The following is a 24,656-nucleotide window of genomic DNA, read 5'->3' as shown; positions in this document are numbered from 1 at the left end:
ACGATCCCAGGGTCCTGAGATCGAGTCCCGCATTGGGCTCCTTGCTCAGCAGGGAGCCTGCTTCTCCCTCTCCCTGCCGCTCCCCTACTTGTGCGCTCTCTCTGACAAATAAATAAAATCTTAAAAAACAAACAAAAAGGGGCGCCTGGGTGGCTCAGTTGGTTAAGCGACTGCCTTCGGCTCAGGTCATGATCCTGGAGTCCCAGGATTGAGTCCCACATCGGGCTCCCTGCTCAGCAGGGGGTCTGCTTCTCCCTCTGACCCTCTTCCCTCTCGTGCTCTCATTCTCTCTCAAATAAATAAAATCTTTAAAAAACAAACAAACAAACAAACAACAAACAAAAAAAGGTATATGCCTTTTCAAAATATACCTCATGGTTGTCTGGCTGGGGAAAAAAGCCCAGATAGAGAGCCTAACCCGGTGAACAGATGCTTGAAAATTATTTCAAGATTTACCATTACTGACTCTTTATATCTTGGGCACTCCAAGATTCCCCTCAAGTGCCAAAAGTCTCAAAAAAAGAGAATGCCAGCTGAAGAAGAAACACTGACACTAAGTACATGTAGACACAATACCAAAGATTCAACATCACCTTCATACCTCTGTAAATGACTTATAACCAATTTTTGTATACTAGAATATGATGACTCTATAGACTGGCCAAGCTTCTTTAAGCCCTAAGTAAGAGAAAAAAATATGTTTAGCATATAAGTAAGATATTGTGTGCTGCTCTAAAAAAAATCAAGAATGTGCACATAAGCCATTTAAAGACAGAGATATTTTAGCTGCACCTTTACTGTTAACTGGTTCATTAAGAGGGTCTGAAGTTCAGCACTGCAATGAAAAAGAAAGTATTTTTAGTCTTCTCTATTCAAAATGCGAATGCAGCACTTAAAACTTTTAAAAGTAAAAACAACATTTTTAAGCAAAATAAAAAGAAATAGCCCAACAAAAATTAAAACTGTTGTAGTCACAAAGGGACAGAAAACAGGAAAAGTCAAGTCCAGAAACAGACTGAAGTATATTTAAGATGTACTGAATGCTAAAATGGCATTTCAGATCCATAAGGAGAAAGTGTAATACTCAATAAATTATGCTGGGCAATTATCTAAACCTTCAGAAAAAAAGAAGTTAGTCTTCCATAGCATATAACCAAATAAATCACATCTGGAACATGTAGATGGAATAAAACATAAACTCTAAAAAAACTCTAGAAGAAAACACAATCTTTTGAATACTCCTAAGATGGGAAAAGTCTTTTTTAAGAATAATGCTAAGGCAGATACCATAAAGGAAAAGACTGACGGGACCATAAAAAAATAAATTTTTTTACACATCTAGAAATACATATATGTATTATAGACACAGAAAATGATTACATTTACAAAAAATGCATAGAAAATCTAGAAAAATAGATACTATTTTTATTATGTACCAGAATTTTCTATTTTTTTTACAATGAATATGAATTCCTTTCAAAATAAAAAACTACTGTAAAAAAGAAGAAAAAGCAAGAGCACCTAATATGAGTTTACTACCTTGCTTTTCCCCATAACAGCAAGTGCATGAATTCATCTTGCACAGAAGTGGTTGTGCTCTTCTCCTAGACAAAATGGATAACATCATGATATATATTTTTGAAATTATAACCATATGTATAATTCAAAATTAAAACTATAGGAGCATGACTCCCTTCCTTTTCCTTATGCTTCCTTCAAATCCTGATTTAAACTGATTATCTGACTATCGGTTCGTGGAGAGTAGCCACTCAGCTCTTCCAAAGCCCGTCCTGACTCTCCACGCCCCACCTGCTGCAGTTCACAGACCCATCCTCACCTAGGTTGTTCCAATGCGAGGAGGGCCCTTTCTCTCTGGGGAAACAGTGTGCGATCAGACCCAGCCATCTGAAAGCTTGACCTTCAACTTTTACAAACCCAACCAGTATCCGTCAGGTAGCTAGGAAAGTCAATGAGGACAGCGCACCCGCTTTCACTCCTTCCAGGGGAAACCTCACAAACATTACCTGCACAAACTTGGTGAGACGAGAATCCATCTGCATCAGTATTTCTTCCCAGGCTTCACACATACACGTTAGTGACAAATTTATATACTGTTAACAAGAAGGGGGAAAAAAATAGCTATCAGAATAGTTAAAAAAAAAAACTACATAAATCAATTTGCTAAGTAATACATGCTTCTTCCTGCCAACTATCTCAAAGAAATCCAGAATTTACTTTCAATCATTTTTAACTCACCCTGTGAAAGAGAAGACCACAGCTAATGCCTGATAACCACTTAACTATCAAACATTCAGAAATGAAGTTTTTATCTGGTAAAACAGACATCCTCCAGCTTTTTATATGTATGTTTCATGTACACGAACTGTCAAAATGCTGGTTGAGTCAGCTATTCAATTTTCAAACAGAATCCTTAAAAAGACACCGATGTGCAGAAATCTTTGACATCAAGTAAGTCAGGGGCTGTGGCAGACTGAAAAAGAACAGCCGCAATTCTTTGTAGCTCCTCTATCCAGATGCAGACTCCATCTCCCTAGTCCCTGAATCTGGGCTGGCCTTGAGTCTTGCCATGACCGACACACAGCAGAAGGGATACCGAGTCCAAGGCCTCCAAAGGCTCTGCACATTCCCCCTTGCACTCTTGACACCCCTGCTGTGGCCGCCACTTCAGGAACGAGCCTGGGCTAGCCTGCTGGGAGATGGCACATGTGGAGCCACCGCGGCTAAGAGACACTCAGACCAGCCAGCTGGCCACTGACACAGGACCAGGCCGGCCTGCGAAGAGCTGAAGCTGGCCCGGATCAACAGAACCTTCTAGCTGGCCCAGCCCAAACTGTGGGCTAAGACACTGACCTACAGAACCATGGCTAATTTGGGGTGGGTTTTTATGTACAAGAGTGAACTGATATAATAGCTGTTTCCCATAATGCTTGATTTGCAGTAAGCCTTTTCAAATTCCAAAATGTTATTTCACTTAGGGGATTATTTTTAAAAGATTTAAACTACTTTTTTCTTTTCTGGTGGGAATAGATTTTCAATTAAATTCCTTTTTCTTGTTAATGGACATTATAAGATTATGAGAATAGACACTTTATACCACAGTTAGCTTTACAGAATAAAATTTGCAAGTGTTTTATTTATAGACTGTTAGAAACTTAAGAGTAAATATTCACATAAAACAAGCTACAAATAAATACCTGTAAAAGCGCTGAAATGTGAGTAAACTTTCTAGCCATCCGAGTTACTTCAGGTAAGAAAGAGTACAACAGATTGGTCTCAAGCTGTAAAATCAAAATAAAGTGAGTTACAACCACACACACTTCTTTTAAAGATAAATCAGTCCCAGCTAAAAAAAAAAAAAAAAAAAAAAAATCCTACAATTTAGAAGAGTCAAGGTCTAAGTATGTATCAGAAAGACTACGTCTGAATTCTGCTACCTTTGAGACTAGTACTTTCGAGACTAAAAGAACAGAACTTTAGGATTTTCTAATCTGCCATGTTTACGTGTGCGCAGGTCACACCTCTCTAGGTTAGCAATGCCATCTCCATAGCTAGATAAATAATCTATTTTGTAACACTATTATGAGAAATTTAAAAAATGATTACAAATATACATAAAAAGTTTTTAAAGAACTATAAGCTACTGACAAACACAAGCTAAATATCCATTATAATGGTATAAGAATTATATCTTAATAAAGCTGTTATTTAAAAAAATATCCATTACAAACTTCAAAGAAATAGTGTATCATTTTATTACAGCATCAAATGTAATCCTAGAAATATTTTCACAGAACCTTAAGATGAAGAGTAAATATGACCAACTATTCTGGGGAATCAGGAAGTCGAGGGTTCCCTGATGCTCTGAATACAACAATGAATACTGGAAAGCATCATACACAGTGTATCCTGCATCTTTTTGTTCTACTTTTGAGAATTCATGCATCCTTAAGCTAAGCGGCTGGGTTATTTGGCATGAAAATCTAGGGAAGGGGCGCCTAGCTTGCTCAGCTGGTGGAGTGCAACTCTTGATCCTGGGGTTGTGAGTTTGAGCCCTATGTTGGGTGTAGAGATTACTTAAAAATAAAACCTTAAAAAAAAAAAATCTAAGGAAGACTTTCCTAAAGGCAAGGCCACAATCTAAGTACTGTAAGGAGCCCACACAGTTTCCACAATCTACAATATAAACAGTGCAAAAGGTTTTTTCCAACTTTTTTTTTTTTTAAGATTTTATTTATTTATTCGACAGAAAGAGAGAGAGAGATCACCAGTAGGCAGACAGGCAGGCAGGCAGAGGGAGAGGGAGAAGCAGGCTCCCCGCTGAGCAGGGAGCCCGATGCGGGGCTCCATCCCAGGACCCTGGGATCATGACCTGAGCCGAAGGCAGACGCTTAACAGACTGAGCCACCCAGGCGTCCCACTTTTTCCCAACATTAACTGACCATCTTACACAAGAGGGAATGTGTTGGTGAAGAGCACTGACTCTGGAGCCACACTGCCCAGCATCACTTCCATATGAGTGATACCGAGCAAGTTCTGCCGTTTCTACTTATCTATAAAATAGGAATAATAACAGGACCCACCTATTAGATTGCTGTGAGGATTCAAATGAATTATACTGAATCACTCAGTACTTGGCACATATTAAACAACAGATAAATATTAGCTTTTATTATTTTTAGGATCACAGTCCTAAGAACACACCTGATAGAGGAGTGCCCAGGTGGCTTAGTTAAGCGTCCAACCCCTCATGGTCTCATGGGTGGTGAGATGGAGCCCTATGACAGGCTCTGCACTCAGAACAGAATCTGCTTGGGATTCTCACTCTGTCTCCCTCTCCCCCTCCCCCTGCTCACACTGTCTCTCTCAAATACATAAATAAATCTTAAAAAAAAAGAATACTTGGCACAAAGATAAACTGGTATAGCAACCAATTAACATGGTCATTAATAAACTATCAAAACACTGTTTTTATGAAAACTATACTGGGCCCTGGGAATAATAAAGTGTTCACTAGAGTAAGATTCTATATATGAGATTTAGAAGCTCCAAGGTGGTTTTTTTTTCCTTGCTTTGTTTTAATAACAACTTTAAAAAATGAATTTACTGTCTGCTGCTACCAGATTTCCACACTTACCTGGAAGTATGAGACCTCCGAAGCACCGCCAGCAGAAACCTCTGTGACCACTGACAATGATTTCAAATCACTGGATAAACACAATGCAAGACAAGTACCAACGATCTGTAAAAAAGAGTCAAATCCCCTGGTCCATTTAGTATTATTGCTAGTCTGCACCTGCTTATAATATAGGCAACAGAAACTCATGGAACTCTCTAAAGCAGAAACACACATGCCTGATGCCTTCCACGCATGTGCAGGAGGGAAGGTGTTTGTTCCCCCCAGTCCACACCCCTCATGGACACACACCCTTCCATCGGGGGTCCAAATCAAGGGCTGGAGAGCCTACAATACATCCTCTTCTCCTCAGAAATGGCAAGAATAGGACGGAAAAGCTGTGGAGAAGACCGAGACTTAGCAACCAGCACAGATCTGGTCCTAAGTAGAAGATCGCTCCTCATGATGTTCGTCACATTCCAGTCACAAACCGTAGCTCTAGCCCTGACTACAGACTAGAAAACCATTGAATCGTAATCAAGTGTATCATGTCAATCTTTTTGTTAAGAAAAAGTTGACTAATTCCACTAATAGTACCTGATCTTCATAGATACCCTATCACCACTATTTTATCTTAGTAATAAAATTATCCTCTTAACATTTAAAAATGAATAACTCCAGTAACTGAAACTGAGAAAAATACCCGTGTTTTAATTTTTTTCCATAAATCAGTTAGCTGGTATATTCTAGGTGGTATATTCTAAGAGAAATGATGTGGAAAATTTTAAAGGAAAACTTACCCCCGTGACTCGAGCAATTTTGAACATTCCATACGCATAAAGCTCAATAAATCCAGAGCTTCCTCCGAGGACAAGAATATTAAGCCTAATTAAAAGGAATGTAACAAGCTAAGGACATCAGAGAAGACCGAGTTCTTAAACCAAGATATAAATTGTTCTTGCTCTCAGATAATCTGCATGCTAAGGCTTCCCTGCGGGGAAACTGAAACCCCAAACAAATTCACCAATACTCAATATTCAATTACACTGGGCTTCTTCCTTTTTTCAAAGGAACATAAATTTGCTCTAGCCTAAAAAACATCGGTTTATAGTAAAATAAGACTATAGTATTTTAACAACTACTGTATTTATATACTCTCAATAACAACACAATCCTTTTTCCATCTAATAGAAAGTGCCATTAGTTGTTTCACGGCTCTGATGCTAAATGTATTAAAAAGGCTTAAAAAACTTGAAATATTTAATTTTAATTTTAGAAACTCTAGTAACATCTAACCTCCTTTACTTATTAAAATAAACAAAGGTACATTATAGTATTATTGAACGTGACACAATCAAAGACCACACAATACAAACAAGTAAATAACAGACACTAATGTCTGTATATTGTTCAGTGGTGTTTGTCAGCAGGGAAATAACATGACACATAAAGGAACTGCCCTTGAAACTCGGAACTCTTGTCTCAAATATCAAACACCAACTTTAAGAAATTAGACTTGTTATTTAAGATATTTGCAAACTTTACCTGACGTCTCCCAAAAGCTTAATAATTTCATCAGAATTTTCTTCACTAAAATATAAAAATAATTGGGTTACCTTTCAACTACATCTTTCAACTAATAAAAGATTATTTTACTTGAAAACAAAAAAGGCATATCTTACCTAAAAATTTTTGAGGTGTTGCTGTAACTAGAGAAAAACAGAGACTAGTGTAAAAAGCGATAGAAATATATTTTTAAAAACGCATGAGAAAATCATCACAGTGTTGAAAGAGAAATCTGCAAAAGATGGATTCCAATGAAATTAAACTCTGATACTTACTTTTTAGGCAGGGTAGGTAGTTTAGGTAAGAGAAGATTTGATTCATCCTCAGCATTATAAAAGGATGTTAGAACACTGAAAAGAAAAGCCAAGAAGAAGCATTACTAAAACACCAAAGATTTTACTTGTCTTTCCATTAAAAAGTACTTTTTTTAAAAACTGCCCAGTTTTACATATTATATACATTACCAAGTAAACAGATGCCACACATATTTTACTATTATAAAGTGTAATAATCACAAACAACAAACAAAAAAATAGGAAATTCTTCATTTACAAGGGGCCTTGTTTCTGGGGCGGGGGGGAACCCAGCCACTTCACACTTAGAGGAATAAATATTAATAAATAATTTTCTCTATGTACTCAGTATTAGATACTAAGAATTTAGGATTTTTTTTTAAAGATTTTATTTATTTATTTGAGAGAGAGAGAATGAGAGAGAGAGAGCACGAGAGGGAAGAGGGTCAGAGGGAGAAGCAGACTCCCTGCCAAGCAGGGAGCCCGATGCGGGACTCGATCCCGGGACTCCAGGATCATGACCTGAGCTGAAGGCAGTCGCTTAACCAACTGAGCCACCCAGGTGCCCAGGATTTTTTTTTTTTTTTTAAGATTTTATTTATTTGAGAGAAAGCAAGCAAGAGAGAGAGAGAGAGCATGAGCAGGAGGAGGGGCAGAGGAAAAGGGAAAAACAGACTCCTCGCTGAGCAAGAAGCCCGACATGGGGCTTGATCCCTGGACCCCAGCATCATGACCTGAGCTGAAGGCAGATGCTTAACTGACTGAGCCACACAGGCGTCCCAAGAATTTATGATTTTTTTAACTCTCATCTAAGAACCATCTAAATACATATGAGTACCAAGGATGAATGGGTTTTAAAGAACACTGCGGTAATTATCTTATTTAACTGTGGGTTCTATGGCTTATACACATTTGGGGATTTGACAATCCAGCAGGTATCTAAGACGACACCACGCATTTTGAAATAGTCTTGCTTATTCCCTTTTCTCAATTCTACCTCAAAATAAGGGTGGTAATAAATGAGTGAAAAGGTGACTTGGCACGCATTTTTTTCCCACTTTAACACAAACTTGGTGTCCTGAGAGATCCTGGAATCTCTACATTATACTTCTAAACTATTAGTAGAAAGTATGTTAGGGATACACTTAGCAGGTAACTTGAATGGGACAGAAATGACATGGTATACTCTGCTCCTCTAAGCGTTGATAAATTCACATGACCATTTGCAACCCTGGATTATTTGATGATGCATTAACTATAGATAAATGTTTTATCTATAATGAATTTCAAACACCAGGTGAGATCCTTATTATTCAATTTTTTATAGACTTCCCCTCTAGTTAATTTGAAATTGAATTAAAAGTTTATTAGAAAGGAAAAACTGGGGCGCCCGGGTGGCTCAGTCACTAAGCGTCTGCCTTTAGCTCAGGTCATGATCCCAGGATCCTGGGATCAAGCCCTGCATCGGGCTCCCTGCTCGGCGGGAAGCCTGCTTCTCCCTCTCCCACTCCCCCTGCTTGTGTTCCCTGTCTCGCTGTGTGTTTCTCTCTGTCAAATAAATAAATAAAATCTTTAAAAAAAAAAAAAAAGAAAGGAAAGACTATTGGTAAGAAAATTATCACATTTCCTAAAAAAAAAAAAAAAAAAAACTTTTATTTTCACTATTAGGTAAACCCATTTATTCTTTAGGCCATCTTGACTGCAAACCTGGTATATGACTTGAATGTAGACTAGGCAAAGTTACTTTCATGAGACCAGGAAACTATCAAGACCACAGACACAGAAAGAACTCATTCAGCATAAAAACAAAGCACTCAGGAGCACCTGGGTGGCTCAGTCAGTTAAGCATCTGCCTTCAACTCAGGTCATGATCCCAGGGTACCGGGATGGAGCCCCACATCCCTACACCGGGCTCCCTGCTCAGCGGGGAGTCTGCTTCTCCATCTCCCTCAGCACCTCCCTCTGCTCATGCTCACTCTCTCTCTCAAATAAATAAAATCTTTAAACAAACAAAACAAAACACCCCAGAGTGCTCAACTTAGCACTTTTTGTACTCTGAGGATATTTTGAAGATGCAAAAAAACGCCCAAGCTCTGAAAGAAATGGGTGGCAAAAAGGAACAAAGAACCTCAATTTGCTAATCAGTAATTTTAATTTCTATTACTTGCAAGTACAAATCACTACCATAGAATTTCACTCATAACGTGGAATTAAGAAAGAAAACATGAACACACGGGAAGGGGGAGAAAGAAAAAAGGGAGAGAGGGAAACAAGCCATAAAGATTCGAGGGCTGATGGAGGGAGGTGGGTGGGGGATGGGTTAATGGGTGATGGACATGAAGGAGCGCACTTGTGATGAGCACTGGGTGTTGTATGTAAGTGATGAATCACTGAATTCTACTCCAGAAACCAATATTGCACTAACTACCTAAAATTTAAGTTAAAAAAAGAAAGAAGAAAGTACAAAGCACTGATATTAACTACTAAAAATAAAAAGCAAAGAAAAATCTTAGCCCTTCAGGCATATAAACCGAAAACCCAAAGTTAAATGCAGCCTGCCCATGCTCAGCACTCAGATCCTCCCAAGAGTGCGTTTTAATCCCGGCAGGCGCACAGCTGCCCCACGGCGGCTGCTGGAGTCGTCCCCCTACTCCGTCCTCTACCTGCTTTCTGCCGTCACTTCCATCCAATGCATACAAGACACCGGGGCCTCCACAGAGAAGGAGTGCAAGCTTTCAGGTTTCTCTACATCGCACAGAACGATTTTCTTGGTGTCCGCAAGAGCAAAGGCCAAAACTGAAACAAGAGACGATGAAAACGAAATGGCTATTTCACTTCTTGCCCCGTTTCACCATTTTAAATGCATCATCATCATAGAAATTATTTAACCCAAAAATCCTTCCTTTAAATAATATTTTTAAAAATGGAAAGCTATCTTTACATGCAGTTATGCTGTCATCTAAGCTTATTTTCAAAGGCTCAAACTCTCATGAGTGACCGACTACTTTCTCGTGTACTGCCCTTAATGTCTTACACATCTCCCACATCAAAGCCTCTGGACTGGGGCCCTGCTTCCAAGCAGAAGATACAGAATAGGTCTCAACAGACAAACAATAATATCCTATCACCAAGATATGCTGGTCTTGTGAACGTGCCCAAACGGTGAGAAGCGATTCCATCTGCTTAGTTCTTAGAAGGTTCAATATTCCCTTTTGTTCCTAACCCTGAATGGGAAACGAGACCATCAAACGCTGATGAGTCTTGTTTCTTTCACTGTGGCTGAATTACCTAGTACAGTTTCTCCACACAGGTCACTAACATCTTCCTAACACATCAAATTAAAAATTTCTAAGTAGAGGGCTATGCATTTCACGGTATACCAAGACACACGATTTTGCAAGATGTGAGGCAACCCACATCTCCTCTTCTTCAAACAATTTAAAGCAATCTTGAAATAATCATTACCCCAAAAACCTTATTTCACTGTCCAAAAACACGAGGCATATTTTTTTAATGATAAAAAATTCATCTACTTCTATACATGTCAACACACACAGACTTTCATGATTTATTTTTGAGATTCTGGTGTTTTTGGATGAATAGTGCAAGATCTCATGATGTTACTTATAAAAGTCCTCTAATTTTACACATACCCTTTGTTTTTTTATTAAAAGATAAAACGAGAGCTGAACAGGCTTTCCGGGTGTTTTTACAGACTCATTTATATTTACCAGAAAAAAATTAAGCAATAAGGAATACATATTTTACAAAAATGATTCAGTCTTTTTTCCTTAAAGCACCAATGATAACAGATGAACTTTAAGCTGTATAATTTATAGCATTTTACTGTATTGACTCTATGTGTACAGCAGCTCAAATCACGACTGTCATTGTAAAAACAACAGGTGGAAGCCGTAAGCAGCTACAAAATAAAGGGCAGGAGGAGAAAGAGGAAGGAATGGGGTCAGAGCCAATAGTCCTTCAGGCGGGACAAACATTCGTGCCAAGAGAATACTTATGAGCTACACGTTTAATGTTAACACACATCTTGTGGAGAAAAGACCACCGTGGTACTCGACGGACTAGTGAATGGTAGACAGAACGTGGGCCATCAGTGCAGGACAAGACAGTGCCAAGAGCAAAGCCTAAGTATGTTGTACATTCCCCAGATTTTATTTTACCGTTACCTTTGCCAAGAAGTCAAATTTCATTTTAGAGAGATCTCAGCCAAGAAACAACACAGTAAAATTAATCTCAACTCTATGAAAACACTTTAAAGCTTCCAAAAAGCAAAGCTCCCAGGCTGATATTTAGTATATAAGAATATAATAAGAACAATAAATTCTTTCAGGAAATAAGCTTTCTTTACAAAATACTTTTTGTTAATAATAATAATAATGTATTTTCAAAGAATTCTATCATTACGTTTGCCGTCTGGTCTCCAAGCCAGACAGGTCACTTCCTTTCCTGTATTTTCGTTTGGTGGAAAACTCCAAACTCGATGAAAACTTGCAAGTCGATGAAGTAAAACCTAAGACAAAAGAGATACAATGGCAAAAAATTAAAAATCCATTTCCGAAACTGAAATAAACCTAGATCCTCACTATAAATCTTTAAAAATAATCTTAAGCATAATATTTAGCTATCAGAAGAAATTAGAAGACAACAAGGTCTGAATGAACTGAAGGTATATTCAAAGCGACGGGTGAAACAAGACCTAATTTAACCCTGTACTCTATACATTTTCCCATCTTCTATGTCAATAAGAGACTTATCTTTCAGAAAGAAATAAGGTTGTCCAAAAAGATCATGACAGAAAAAGAAATAAGGAACATAAATCACAGAAAAGTAGCTGTAATAGTCAAATAACACCAAACTTGGAATCGGACACCTTGGGATGGAACTTCAGCTGTGTTGCTTACTGGCCATAGGTCTCGGGCAAGTCACTTAGCCATTCTAAATTTCCACTTCCACACGGGAAAATTCCTAGGGTCAAGATGTGTCCCAGAGCTCCTTCTGACTCAGAAATAAGGCTGTCCCTACTCCATCCTCTACACAACCATTGAAAATAAGGAACTGCATGCATCCCTGCAGACCCTCCCACACCTTCTTAGGTCCCCACACTCACAGCTTCACCTCTCCCACCTTTAGCTCACAGCACTCTTCACTCCTGGTACACTGGCCCCCACAGGGAATCCTTCATTCCCTAAACACAGTGCTCTTTTCCGAGCCTGTCTCTGCCATTCCTTATTTCCAAAACCTTTCCTCTGTGCCCTCTGAAATTCACAATCAGGTATCATCAAGATGCCCACATCTTCCTTCTCTTCTCTGAAATGTGCTTCTCACCCAAGGACACCACTTTCCAGCAGGATTCTCAGGTGATAGCCGTGCTGCATCCCATGTTCCCCATTCTACTGGGCCAGGAGATGAAGGTGGTTTCCTCCTTGATCCCCGATGCCATTTCTGGATGACTTTTCTTCTCTAAAATCCTCTAACTCTGAATCATATGCAATCACACCATACCACCCACTACCCCTCTTAACTGCAGTTCCCTAAAGACCCCTAGGCCATCCCCCTCATTCCTGGAAGATCTGGACTCCTGTCTGACTCACTCATGCTTTCCAACACTATTCATCCCCATTTTTGGTGATTTCAAGAGCTATGATGTCCTGGCTTTTCAGTGCCCAACTACCTTTCTTCCAATGATCACATCTTCTATTCACCTCAATCACTCCCGGGGTCATGCCCTTGATCTTGTCCTTACAGTTACAAGTGCTGCCATAATGTCTCAAACCTCCCACCTTCCATCACTGTCTCTATCCTTCTAGTTCATCCCTACGAATACCCAACTTCAATTCTTCAACCTCACCAAGTCCTACAACCCACTGATTCCACCTACTCATTGTCCCTCACTCACACAAGCCCCCACTTCCATACTTAATCCGAGGATCATCATTACCATCGCTCCTCTGACATGTAACTTTAACTCCCTTGCATCTTTCTTGCTATGTCACATTTGCAAAACGACAACCCTGGTGAAACCCAACCATGCCTATACCCACGCAGTCGAACAGAACAGCAGAGACACAACCGTGCTCACTAGATTCCCTCAAACTACAAGACCACTAACCTCCGTGGCTCTTAACACTGACCAGCAATCTTAGTAAGTGTCCCTAGTCTGCCTGCCTTGTCAGCTTTTCATACCCCGCCTTTCCCCTCAAACTTCCAATATTTTCTTCTCCATCCTCACTCGTGGACAGCACTCTCTCTCTTCACTGAGGAAATGGAAACAAGTGCCCACTATTACATCTACACATTTAGTCGCACCGATGCCCCATTCTCTCCCTTCTGGCCTGCTGCTCTGGCTCTCCTCTGTAAAGCATGAAGAGTTCCAAGGCGCAGTGGCAAAGGAGAGGGACCAGAAGACATCACGGAGGGCCTTGAGGAAGGAGACATCAAGGCCTGATGAGAAGCTATTAGTCAAAAGAGCGAGGCAGCTTTGCAGGCTCCTTACCACCTGGTGGCCACGCCAGTCTGCACACAACACAACTCTCACCTGGCCAGGTAACTCTCAGGAAACCTGCCCAAAGGCCAAAGGAGGAAAGATGCAGAGCTGAAGGTTTCCTCACACAATGGCTGCCTGGTAACCAGGACTCTCAGGAGAAAGGCAGATGCAGTGGGTATACCTGACGAAGCCTGGTGTGATAGGAACTAGAAACGCTAAGTGACAACACTCAGGTACACTGCGTCAGGAACCCAGGGAAGCATCACTCCCTTCCTAAATGTAAAGGTATTTTTAATAGGAGGTGGCGATCCGATCCATAGTAGGAAACCTGGACAAGAGATTCTGGATTTTTTAACCTATCCTCTGTGGCAGCTACATGCATGCACATTCGCAGCTCCGGTATGACAGTAAATCATCTTCGTTCTGTTACGAAACCGTAAGCAAATTCAGGACAGGGTCTGTGGATCTACTATGTCTAGTTGATGAGTGACACATTATGGGCTTTTAAAAAGCCCATTTAACAAAAGACTAAAAGAGACTCGGGGAATGCAGGGCTGTGCGACTATGCTGTGTGAAAAGTGTTGTTTTCGCCATGAAATACGGGAAATGGGCACATAAATGATCCTTTCTGTATATGCTCCCTTCTACTTCCACCTAAGGTTTACAGCCGCTTGGAAAGGAAGGGGGCGGGGTCCACAGGCGGCCCAGCGAGTCCACAAAAGGGGAAACTGAGGCTGGGCCAGGCTGCAACGCGCTTGCTGTCGGGTCGGGCTCACTCACCTCGCCCGCCGTGTTGGCCAAGGCGATGAGATCCCGCTTGGGTGACCAGACCAGGAAAATGATCTCCTGCGGCAGCTGCTTCTCTCCCACCACCCGGAAGGACGGAAAACAGGTCGGAAAGCGCAACATGGGGGCGGCCCTGCAATGACACCCCAGTCAGAGGCCGGCAGGGGCATCCCGCGGCCGCCCCGCCCCCGGCCCTCCCCCGAGCGCTCCGACCCCGGCGGTACCTGCGAGACCCTTCTCCGCGGCCTACGCGGCCCGGGCGGCCTCTCCCTCCCTCCGCGGGTCGCGCGCCCGCGCCGCCGCGCCGCCGAGCGCTGCAGGCACTTCCGGCGCCTGGACTTCCTCGCGAGAGGACCAGAAAGCGCGCGGGGAGGGGGCGCGCGGGGCGTTCCCGAGGCCGCACTCCCGCCCGCAGGTAAGGCGTGGTCCCACGTGTGTACGCGCGCCCGCTGGCTTCGTACGTTTCCCCGGAAATTCGCTGCTAACGGGTCACTGGGCGGGCATAGGTTTGGGGGTGAGGCCTCAGAGACTTCGAGGAAAAGAAAAGGAACGCAAACACTAGGTCGTGATCGGCTGGAGCCTCCCTTGACAGCCTCTAAACGGGTAGTTAACAGTCCCAGTTGCTCAGTAGAATCACCTGGAGAGTTTATTTTTTTAAACCCCTCCCCTAACCCAGGCAGCACCCCAGATCAATTAAAAGAGAATTGATAAGGAATGCGAGCCAGTATTTATTAACTGTCTAGGCGAGTCCAGTTTGCAGCCAAGGTGGGAGGGCCCTGCTCCAAAACCTCTGAGTAGGCAAATACCTTGATTATCCCATTAAGCCACAACAACTCATTGGTGGTAGTAGCCCCACCGTAATAAATGAGGACTGTGGGCTCATCCAGGATTTATCCTACAGCTGTCTGAGGCTCTACCAGGAGAAAGAATCTGGGCTACACAAATGCACAGAGCATGGGCTCTGCCCTAAAAGGCTTACAGTTCAGCTTGGCCAACAATAAGATGCTGCTTTATGCAGGACAAATTTAAATGTTAGCATGTTCAAAAGTTGACATAAGTTATGACCCCGGTTAAGGGAATGTGACCATATCATCCTGTGAATCTTGAACTTAAAATCTATGGTAGAAAACCATCTACTTTTCACTTATTCAAAGGAGAAAGTGGTAGAATCTCCAAGTTTAACAAGCCCCATCTTCTTGCCCTCTATCTGGATCTAGCCCCTGGGAAGTAGGTGTCAGAGGTAGACTCATTTATTCAGCAGCAAATATTTGAGGCACTATTTTGTGGCACTGTTCTTACCTGATGCCTAACCTGCTTCCCTCTCAAGAGATAGGCTTTTCCCCTTGCCTTTGCTGCAATTTAGCACGACCCCCAAATTCTTCCAGAGGCAACATTTTTTATTTTTTGGTATTATTGTTTCAGGGGTACAGGTCTGTGATTCATCACTCTTACACAATTCACAGCACTCACCATAGCACATACCCTCCCCAGTGTCCATCACCCAGCCACCCCATCCCTCCCACCCCCCTCCACTCTAGCAACCCTGTTTGTTTCCTGAGATTAAGAGTCTCTTATTGTTTGTCTCCCTCTCTGGTTTCATCCCATTACATTTTTCCCTCTCTTCCCCCATGAGCCTCTGCCTTGGTTCTCAAATTCCACATATCAGCGAGCTCATATAATTGTCCTTCTCTGACTTATTTCCCTTGGCATAATACCCTCTAGTTCCATCCATGTCATCGCAAATGGCAAGATTTCAATTTTTGATTGCTGCGTAATATTCCATTGTATATATATATACCACTGCTTCTTTATCCATTCATCTGTCAATGGACGTCTAGGCTCTTTCCATAGTTTGGTTACTGTGGACATTGCTGCTATAAACATTGGGGTGCACATGCCCCTTTGGGTCACTACCTTTGTATCTTTGAGGTAAATACCCAATAGTGCAACTGCTGGGTCGTAGGTTATCTCTATTTTCAACTTTTTGAGGAACCTCCATACTGTTTTCCAGAGGAGCTGCACCAGCTTGCATTCCCACCAACAGTGTAGGAGGGTACCCCTTTCTCCGCATCCTCGCCAACATCTGTCATTTCCTGACTTGTTAATTTTAGCCATTCTGACGGTGTGAGGTGGTATCTCATTGTGGTTTTCTATTTCCCTGATGCCAAGTGATGTTGCAAACTTTTTCATGTGTCTATTGGCCATCTGGATGTTTTCTTCACAGAAATGTCTGTTCATGTCTTCCGCCCATCTCTTAATTTGTTTTTTGAGTGTTGAGTTTGACAAATTCTTTATAGGTCTTGGATACTAGCCCTTTATCTGATATGTCATTCACAAATATCTTCTCCCATTCTGTCAGCTGTCTTCTGGTTTTGTTGGCTGTTTCAGAGGCAACATTTCTAAGGTGAGAATGGACTTGCCTTTATTATTCATAAAATGCATTTTTAGGCATTAATGTTCTGGGGTGGCAGTAATGGATAATCTGGATGCTAGGGTGGCAGGGGGATGGGGTAGGCAATATCCATCCATTCTTACGGAAATTGAATGCCCATTTTCTTGAAACTTATCCTGATTATGAACCCTCATATAACACATGAGAAGGACTGTTAATAGGGGTATACACTCAGTACTACCAGACAGAGGAGAGTAGTGCATTCACAGAGGAGAATTTCCCAGAAGGTATTATAGCCCAGGAAACAGCATAGCAGTGGAGTTCCAGATGTGGCCAGGAAACAGCAGATGATTTTATGTGGCCATAGCACAGGTATACTGGTGGGACTGGGCGACACTGAATTATCCAAAGTAGTCATAGGACAAAGTAGCCACTAACACAGTGTTTCCAGCCTTTTCTTTTCCCACTGACCCATAAAGGATATTTTGGGCCTTACTCCTTTTCTTTGCCTTCCCCGTTCTCTAAGGAAAACATTGCTTTGGCAAATTGGTTTACTTATGCTTCTGTGGCACAGAATCAAGAGGAAAAGGGAAGAATACCCAGGTGCTTTTTAAGGAGGCAAGGGCAGGAGATAGAAATGGTATAGGATTGGCTTTGGAATGGCCAGGCAGCTGTCAACAGATTTATGGGGGGAGGGGGGCGCATATTGTTGGTTGCATCACACTGGTTCATTGGTTATTCAGGACCTGAACTCATGTGACAGGGGTGATGACTGGAGGTGTAAAGATGGGCAGGAAGACTAGTTAGGTGGCGGTGGGGGAGTCACAATTCCAGACGTTTCTGAAGTAGAATACTAAGAACTGGTTATTGATGAGACTGAGGGAATGAAAGCACGGGAATAGTCAAGACTAAGGTTGGGATATTTGGGTATGCAGACTCAGGGAACAGAGAAATGGTTGTTGCTGGATCAGAGCAGAGGTAATGAGGAAGTATGAAGGGGAAGGGAGGGAAAGCAGACCAGAGGAAAGGAGTTGAGTGAGGACTATGTTCAGGTGGAGGTGTGTGCACATCTGTGATGACCAACAGGCACCTGGAATGGCAGGTTCGAAAGGGAAAAGTCGGAGCCTGAGCAAAGATGTGGGAATCACTGTATACAAGAATGGGAGATGGAACTATGTGGGATGTGACTAATCTAGGCCATGTGAGAGGCTGTTATTGTGAGAGGTCTATTTTGAAGTCATAAAATAGGTGAAACATACAAAATAAGAAATTGACCAAATTTGCTGGAAAGAGATAAATGTAGAAAATTGGTGTTAGAATCTCTTGCCCTACCATGGTTGCATTTATTAGGTAACAAAAAATCCCAACTTAAAGTGGCAGAAGTAATAACTAGAATGTATTGGCCCATGTAAATTACAAGTCCAGAAGTAGGGCCAACTTCAGGTCAGGCTAGATCTAGCAACCTGGAGTCATCAGGGTGTACATCATCCTAAGTCTGGCTCCCCACGTGGTCACTGGAAAGCTATCAACAGCAACTGGATCTACATGCATCTGCGTTCAGAGAGAGAAAAAACACCTCTTCACCAATCACAAGACTGAAGTCCTGAGTTTTGCTGTAATTAGAGCAACCCCTATCATGAGCCTACCTGAAATGAGTCACAGGTAAAGGGTATGGAATTATCCCCAATTAAAAGTCCTCCCCAAGAGCTGGAGAGGATTGCAGTCATCTCTCTCCCAAACCCCACGGCAGGCACATGATGGAGAGGATGGGAAAGATCCTGCTGATGCAACCAATCAACACTGTTCAATAGGACAATCAATCACAATTACCCAAGTTTTAAGTACAAAAGGCATTTGGGAGATGGTCCCTCCTGGCAGAGAGTCTAAATTTGGGGTGTTTTGTTTTGTCTCTGCAAAAGAAATTCAGAGACCAACTGATGAAATTCCAATCCGAAGAAAGAGGTTCTAGTAAGAGCTGCAGACCCAGTATTCATATGTCTAGAAATTTATCCTAAGGAAACAAAAGATTTGGTCATAAATAGACCTCTCACAATAACAGCCTCTCACATGGCCTAGATTAGTCACATCCCACATAGTTCCATCTCCCATTCTTGTATACAGTGATTCCCACATCTTTGCTCAGGCTCCGACTTTTCCCTTTCGAACCTGCCATTCCAGGTGCCTGTTGGTCATCACAGATGTGCACACACCTCCACCTGAACATAGTCCTCACTCAACTCCTTTCCTCTGGTCTGCTTTCCCTCCCTTCCCCTTCATACTTCCTCATTACCTCTGCTCTGAGGTTGTTTACGAGAGTGAAAAAATGCAAACAACTTAGATGTCCAACCATAAGAGATTGATTTAAGTCTGATTTCTCCCACTCCTCGCCCCTACATTCACAGGTGAAGAAACTGGCCCATCTCCTCAGGCTCAGTTTCTTAAAGACCAGCAGCTATTACGCTTCTATCTGCAGTGGTACTAAGCAACTAAATAGTGTGAGAATCTTGTGACCGTCCAGCTAACGGGATAAAACTCATCCCTCAGAGCTCTGAGATATGCTTGCTCACGCTGGGTGCTGCTTTCCCTCTTGCTGAGTTAACATTTATACTAAACCGCCTGAAATCAAATTGTCAAGATCTTATCTGCACTTGATTGCAATGACCTTGGCCGACCCTCGACTAACGTGACCCCTGTCCTAATGTTCCAATTAAAATCCCATCAAATAAGTGAAATTGGATTTTCCTTTGCAGTCTGGGCAAGCTTTCCTTACCTAGGCAGCTCTAAGCGTATTAGCTTCGTCCTCATGTGGCACAGTTAAGGTTTTGAGACCTCAAGCAGTATATGACATGGCATTTCTCTTCACTCAGTCCCGATTTACGAGCAGCTACCACCTGGTGGGCGAGGAAATGTGTCAACCTGGCCACCTGCTTCCTGGGGTCATTGGGGGGGGAATCGGTGAAGTCACGTGGGCAGCAGTTGGTTGTCTCGGACGTCACTGTGTGCAATGCACAGCTCTAGGAGCTAGAGAACACATACCACAGTGTCCGCAGGCCCCTGCTACCAATGAGCTTCTAATCTGTACAGGGGAAATAAGCACAAAAAAGTCGATCTAATACAGAGCATACGTACCTTAAAGAAGAAGAAATGAAAAGACACAAACACACATATTTTTATTTCACTGGCAAGATATATACTATTCCAGTGGAGACACCAACAAGGACATTGTGAAGGAGATAGCATCACATCAGGACCTTTTGTGGGCTGTGATTTTACTTTAAAAATTAGTCAAACTTCTCCTAGATGCCTAGTATTTTGTAGATGACTTTGAAGGGACCAGACATCAACCTAAGTGTTTTTCTTAAAATAACTTTGGAAGCTGAATTATTCTAAGCTTAAAGGCTGTCAATCTTGCTCACAGAGCACATCGCAACCTTAAACACACATCTAAACCCTCAGTATCAAGACAGTCTTCCTACTGACTCTAAATACCTGCCAATATTGTTTAGGTCTGTCTTCCTTTCTTCGGTCCTTATAGGAAAGAGAAAAGACCAAGGGGAGCCTGGGTGGCTCAGTCGGTCGATCTTGATCCGGCTCTTGATCTCAGCTCAGTTCTTGATCTAGGGGTCATGAGTTCAAGCCCCACATACTTAACAAAAATAAATGAATAAAAATGAAAAATAAATACAAGAAAGAGCAAAGACCAAGTCCTCTCCATATCTTAGGCATGCCTACTGTTAAGAATTGACTCATATCCTCTAAATCCAAATGCTGAGGCCCTAGCCCCCAGTACTTCAGAATGGCACTGAATTTGGAGATGGGCCTTTAAAATGGAAATTAAGGTAAAATAAGGCCACTGAGTGGGCCCTAATCCAATCTGACTAGTATCCTTATAAGAAGAGGAAATTTGGATACAAGAGATACCGGGGAATCATACACACAGAAGAAACACCATGGGAAGAGTGAGAAGGTAGTAAGCTAAGGAGAGAGGCAGCAGAAGATCCAAACTTGCCAATACCTTGATCTTGGACTTCCAGCCTCCAGGACTGGGAGAAAATAAATTATTGTTATTTAAGCCGCCAGTCTCTGATATTTTGTTATGGCAGCCCTAAAACTAATGCACCCACCATCTGGAAACTTCTAGAAAATTCCATGCTTTCATCAAATTTTTATTGAGCACCTATAATGCATGAGAGATATAAGATGGTATAAAATGGGTACTGACATTAAGAAACTGAAATCTTTGGGGGAAGTAGAACTGTAAATCTAATCACAGAATAATACATGAAAAGTGCCTCAAATGTGGTTGCCGAACACCCAGGCTTCAGAGAGGAAGGTACCGGCTGGTAGCGGGGACTCAGGCAAGCCTTCCCAAAGAGAGTGGGACTTGGGCCAGGGCCTGAAGGCTCCCTAAGACTTTAATACATGGCATATGGAGGGAAACACTCCAAACAGAAAGAAGAGGGTGAGATGAAAACAGTGGGGCATACTGAAGAAATAAATTAGTCTAAATATCAAACTAAATGTAAGAAAAACCTGAAATCTGATCATTCAGGGCCTACAAAGTAACTCTGGATTTCCTTAAATTTTGTAACATAAGCAAGAAGGGCAATGAAATTTAGCTGTAATAATTTAAGAAAAACATCCTTTTAAAAAGCTTAGAAAGTTTTATGTGTCAAATTTAGGGATTTTCCTCTATTACTGTTTTGAGTAGGTATCTTAATGTTCAGATATGCAGATTTCTAATTAGAACAAATGACTTCATCTCCCATCCCACTTTACCCCCCAGAGACATTTTTACATCCTATTAGTTTACGCCCTGAGAAAAGAAAATCCTTAAAATTAGTATTAATTGAACAAAGAACAGAATCACCAAATTTCTTTTTTTTTTTTTAAGATTTACTGATTGGCAGCGGGGTGGGGGGTGGGTAGGAGAAGAGGTAGAGAAGCTCAAGCTGACTGCCTGCTGAATGCAGAGCCGAACATGGGGCTCAATCTCACAACCCTGACATCATGACCTGAGCCGAAATCAAGAGCTAGACGCTTAACCAACTGAGCCACCCAGGGGGCCCCAGAATCACCAAGTCTCTTATTTTTAACTTCCTAAGCAGTTAAAGTTTTAAAGTACATAATTCCTGATTATAAGTAATACCCTATTTCAATTCTAAGGTGTACTTTTTTTTCACATTTCAGTATTTCTGAAAACAGGATACCCCTAAAATTTAATACACAAAATTAATGAGCTATGGGGTTCCTCCCCCTGAAAGGCTACAATCACATCAACAGTGCATTTTACAATTGACGGTACCTTAGAACTCAGGAAATGGGGTGATGATAACCCCTGGCCAGCAGGACCCAGTTCTTCAGGAATCATGGTCCCTCAGGTGTCTGAGTTTCAGGGGAGATTTCAAGAGATTTTACCATGGTTTTGGGGGACAACATGAAAGTCAGGTAAAGTCTAGGCCTGTGGCTGAATCGGGGGTGGGGGGAACACTCACAATGATTCTGCAAAAGGTTCATATCTCACCCAGTCACCTCTGAATCCATCCCTCTGATCACCATAGCAACCCACGTGGAAAAGGGGGCAAGGGAAGGGTTTTCTGATGCTTGTTAAGTCCAGGGGGCTTAGCTCATCTTTTGATGCCGCCAGATATACGCCCCTATCCACTGATCAGGGCCACGCTTGTGCCTTCCACATCAAGCATCAAACAGTCCTAACTTTAAGACCAGACAGAATTTCCAGGCCAGATGGGGGGCAGCTCTTGTACCCTCACTCCCAGGGCTCTAGCTAAGCCCAAGCAAGCATGCCTCCAAACCTGCTCTAAAGCAGCTGTTTGGGAATAAGAGAAAAGTCATTATGCAAATGCAAGCAATTCAAAAGTATGCAATCTGAAGGCGATCATGTCAGGTACCTAGCAGAGAAATGGGGAGACGAACTGTTTGTTCTCAGAGTTCAAGCCCAGTCCCTTCCCTGCTATGATCCTGGACCACCAGATGATTACCATGAGGGCTCCAGCTATCTGCTGGTTAACATTTGTTAACATTTCTCACCAACACAACTGAGAGCCAGGCGCATGTGCCTCATTTAACGTCACCCCGAAAACAAGCCTGTAGTATAACTACTGTTATATAATAAAATAATTACATAATAACAAAGAAACAGGCTGCGAGTGAATGACCTGGTCGAGGACAGAGTCAGGAAGGGTTCGTCCCAATAGGGATGAGAGGTTTTAATCCCCAAACTCTCCTGCCTTCTGCTATTACTTTTACAAAGAAATAACCTTACTGCTTAGGTTAAAAGACACTGAGATGACACAGCAAGTCATAACTCTCAATGTCTCATTCATCCTACAACATTTAAATGACTCCATTACATCAAAGGACACTGTAAAAAGTACTTGAGAAACAAATATTTAGTAATAAAATCATAACTATAATCTTTATATCTTTAGCTTTGTCAAAACTCTTCCCATTATCTTTGTCTAAAAATAATTGTTCAGGGGCGCCTGGGTGGCTCAGTTGGTTAAGCAACTGCCTTTGGCTCGGGTCATGATCCCGGAGTCCCGGGATCAACTCCCGCATCGGGCTCCCTGCTTGGCATGGGGTCTGCTTCTCCCTCTGACCCTGCCCCCTTTGTGCTCAATCTCTTTCTCACTCTCTCTCTCTCAAATAAAATCTTTAAAAAAAAATAATAATTGTTCATTGTACTTTTCTTTGCAAGTGGGGTTTACGTCATCACACAATGTTCTGATATTTAACTTAAAACATTTCTGGACCTAATTTAACATATTCGCGTTCAATGTAAACAAGACCTCAAGTTTTCACTTTCATTTTTCTTCTGACACTTTCTGCAAAAGAACACGCTTGCCCATTTTTCAAAAGAGGCCAAAATCATATGATTGGGTGAGATTTAAAGAGAGAAAAAAAGGCACACAGAGAGATCTGGTCAACCAGTTCAGGATGCAACACCTCCCCAGGTCCCCAGAGAGGCTGGAGAAGGGTCCATAAACCAGCAAATACCACCTGCCTATTATCTGCCTTAGAAAGGTGCATACCTTTGAAAGCGACAGAATTTAAGTCCAGTGTGGCACTTTCAGAAAATGGCATCAAAGGTTGGACTATAAATCTTTCTTATTCTCAAGTCACTGGACATTTAAGAGCAAAGATATTGATGGGCTCTTTCTCTCCTGTTCTTCTTCCTTGTAACAGATGTATGATTCATGGATTGTCCTTTAGTGGTCCCCATTTTCATCTTATTACTTTTTCTTTGCTTCTGCTTTCTGACAGCTCTGAAAAACAAGGTGCTAAATTATTTTGTAGAATAAGCATAGTGAATTATGTAATTATGTTGGAATTTAATTAACCAGCTGACCAAATAAGAAAACAGAAGGAAAAGAATTTACTGTATCATAAGCATAAATCCTCAAGATCCTAACCATAATAACAAGGAGACAGTGAGAGGCCTGACTAAGCAAAATGCTTGAGTAAAGATATTTCTTTGAAAGACGGTTACTACAGATTTATTTGGGACAAACCCACCACAGAGGTAAAGAGTCAAGCCAGGAAAAACCACTGCTGTGCTGAACCATACGGTAGCCTCTAGCCAGTGTGTGGCAACAGAGCACCTGGGATGTGGTGAGAGCGAGTTAGAAGTGCTCTAAATGTAAAATGCACACCAGATGTTGAAGAAAGAATGCAAAGTATCTTGGCAATAATTTTTATGTTGATTGTGTGGTCAAATAACATTTGGGATATATATTAAATTTTAAAAATAGGAAAGCCCGTGAGTTAGGAGGTTTCCTTGCTATTGTTTTGGTTTCAGTGCATCTGTACGGCTCAGCTCAGCACTTCGGTCTCCAAATCCTGGAATGACGTTTTTCAGGAAAAGGACCAATACATTTGGCAGTTAGCAGAGGCAGAGATATGAAATAGCACAATGCACAAATGGACAACACTTACAGAGGCCCATCTTATAAGCCCTAA

At 41.7% G+C, this 24,656-nt stretch overlaps 2 protein-coding genes and 1 long non-coding RNA gene across 8 annotated transcripts in view; 1 reads left to right on the top strand and 2 right to left on the bottom strand.

The window, feature by feature from the left end:
* Nucleotides 1–14,615, bottom strand: part of ANAPC4 (anaphase promoting complex subunit 4) — a 36,703-nt gene extending 22,088 nt beyond the window's left edge. For 2 of the 3 annotated variants that reach the window (XM_025887276.2, XM_073891493.1), the window contains exons 1-14: nt 14,509–14,614; nt 14,279–14,417; nt 11,419–11,524; nt 9,657–9,789; nt 6,976–7,050; nt 6,817–6,843; nt 6,680–6,724; nt 5,935–6,019; nt 5,156–5,260; nt 3,216–3,299; nt 2,025–2,111; nt 1,540–1,604; nt 793–835; nt 602–678 (exon numbers count right to left, since the gene is read on the bottom strand). In XM_025887276.2, the coding sequence (XP_025743061.1) occupies nt 602–678; nt 793–835; nt 1,540–1,604; nt 2,025–2,111; nt 3,216–3,299; nt 5,156–5,260; nt 5,935–6,019; nt 6,680–6,724; nt 6,817–6,843; nt 6,976–7,050; nt 9,657–9,789; nt 11,419–11,524; nt 14,279–14,407 (1,061 nt within the window). In that variant the 5' untranslated portion in view covers nt 14,408–14,417; nt 14,509–14,614. Of the gene's footprint in view, nt 1–601; nt 679–792; nt 836–1,539; nt 1,605–2,024; nt 2,112–3,215; nt 3,300–5,155; nt 5,261–5,934; nt 6,020–6,679; nt 6,725–6,816; nt 6,844–6,975; nt 7,051–9,656; nt 9,790–11,418; nt 11,525–14,278; nt 14,418–14,508 lie in introns of all 3 variants that reach the window. The other variant, XM_073891494.1, reaches the window with a different exon arrangement.
* A 1,202-nt stretch (nt 14,616–15,817) lies between these two features.
* ZCCHC4 (zinc finger CCHC-type containing 4) overlaps nt 15,818–24,656 on the bottom strand; it is a 52,060-nt gene continuing 43,221 nt past the window's right edge. The window contains exons 13-15 of one of the 4 annotated variants that reach the window (XR_012377865.1): nt 23,729–23,977; nt 19,447–19,567; nt 15,818–16,663 (exon numbers count right to left, since the gene is read on the bottom strand). Coding sequence is in view for 2 of the 4 variants with exons in the window: in XM_025887714.2 (XP_025743499.1) it covers nt 23,827–23,977 (151 nt within the window). In the remaining 2 variants the exon portion in view is untranslated. Of the gene's footprint in view, nt 16,664–19,446; nt 19,568–19,624; nt 19,753–19,806; nt 23,978–24,656 lie in introns of those variants that run through there. The other 3 variants (XR_012377866.1, XM_025887714.2, XM_025887715.2) reach the window with 3 other exon arrangements.
* Nucleotides 16,619–24,656, top strand: part of LOC141372580 (uncharacterized) — a 29,576-nt gene continuing 21,538 nt past the window's right edge. The window contains exon 1 of the long non-coding RNA XR_012377867.1: nt 16,619–16,688. This is a non-coding gene — a long non-coding RNA (uncharacterized lncRNA). The remainder of the gene's footprint in view (nt 16,689–24,656) is intronic.

This window comes from Callorhinus ursinus, unplaced genomic scaffold (genome assembly GCF_003265705.2).
Source record: "Callorhinus ursinus isolate GAN/ISIS: 27379988/994484 unplaced genomic scaffold, GSC_fseal_2.0 scaffold4, whole genome shotgun sequence".
Classification (NCBI taxonomy): Eukaryota; Metazoa; Chordata; class Mammalia; order Carnivora; family Otariidae; genus Callorhinus; species Callorhinus ursinus.
Note: the sequence above shows the minus strand (reverse complement) of the source record. Positions and strands in the feature narration are given on the sequence as shown.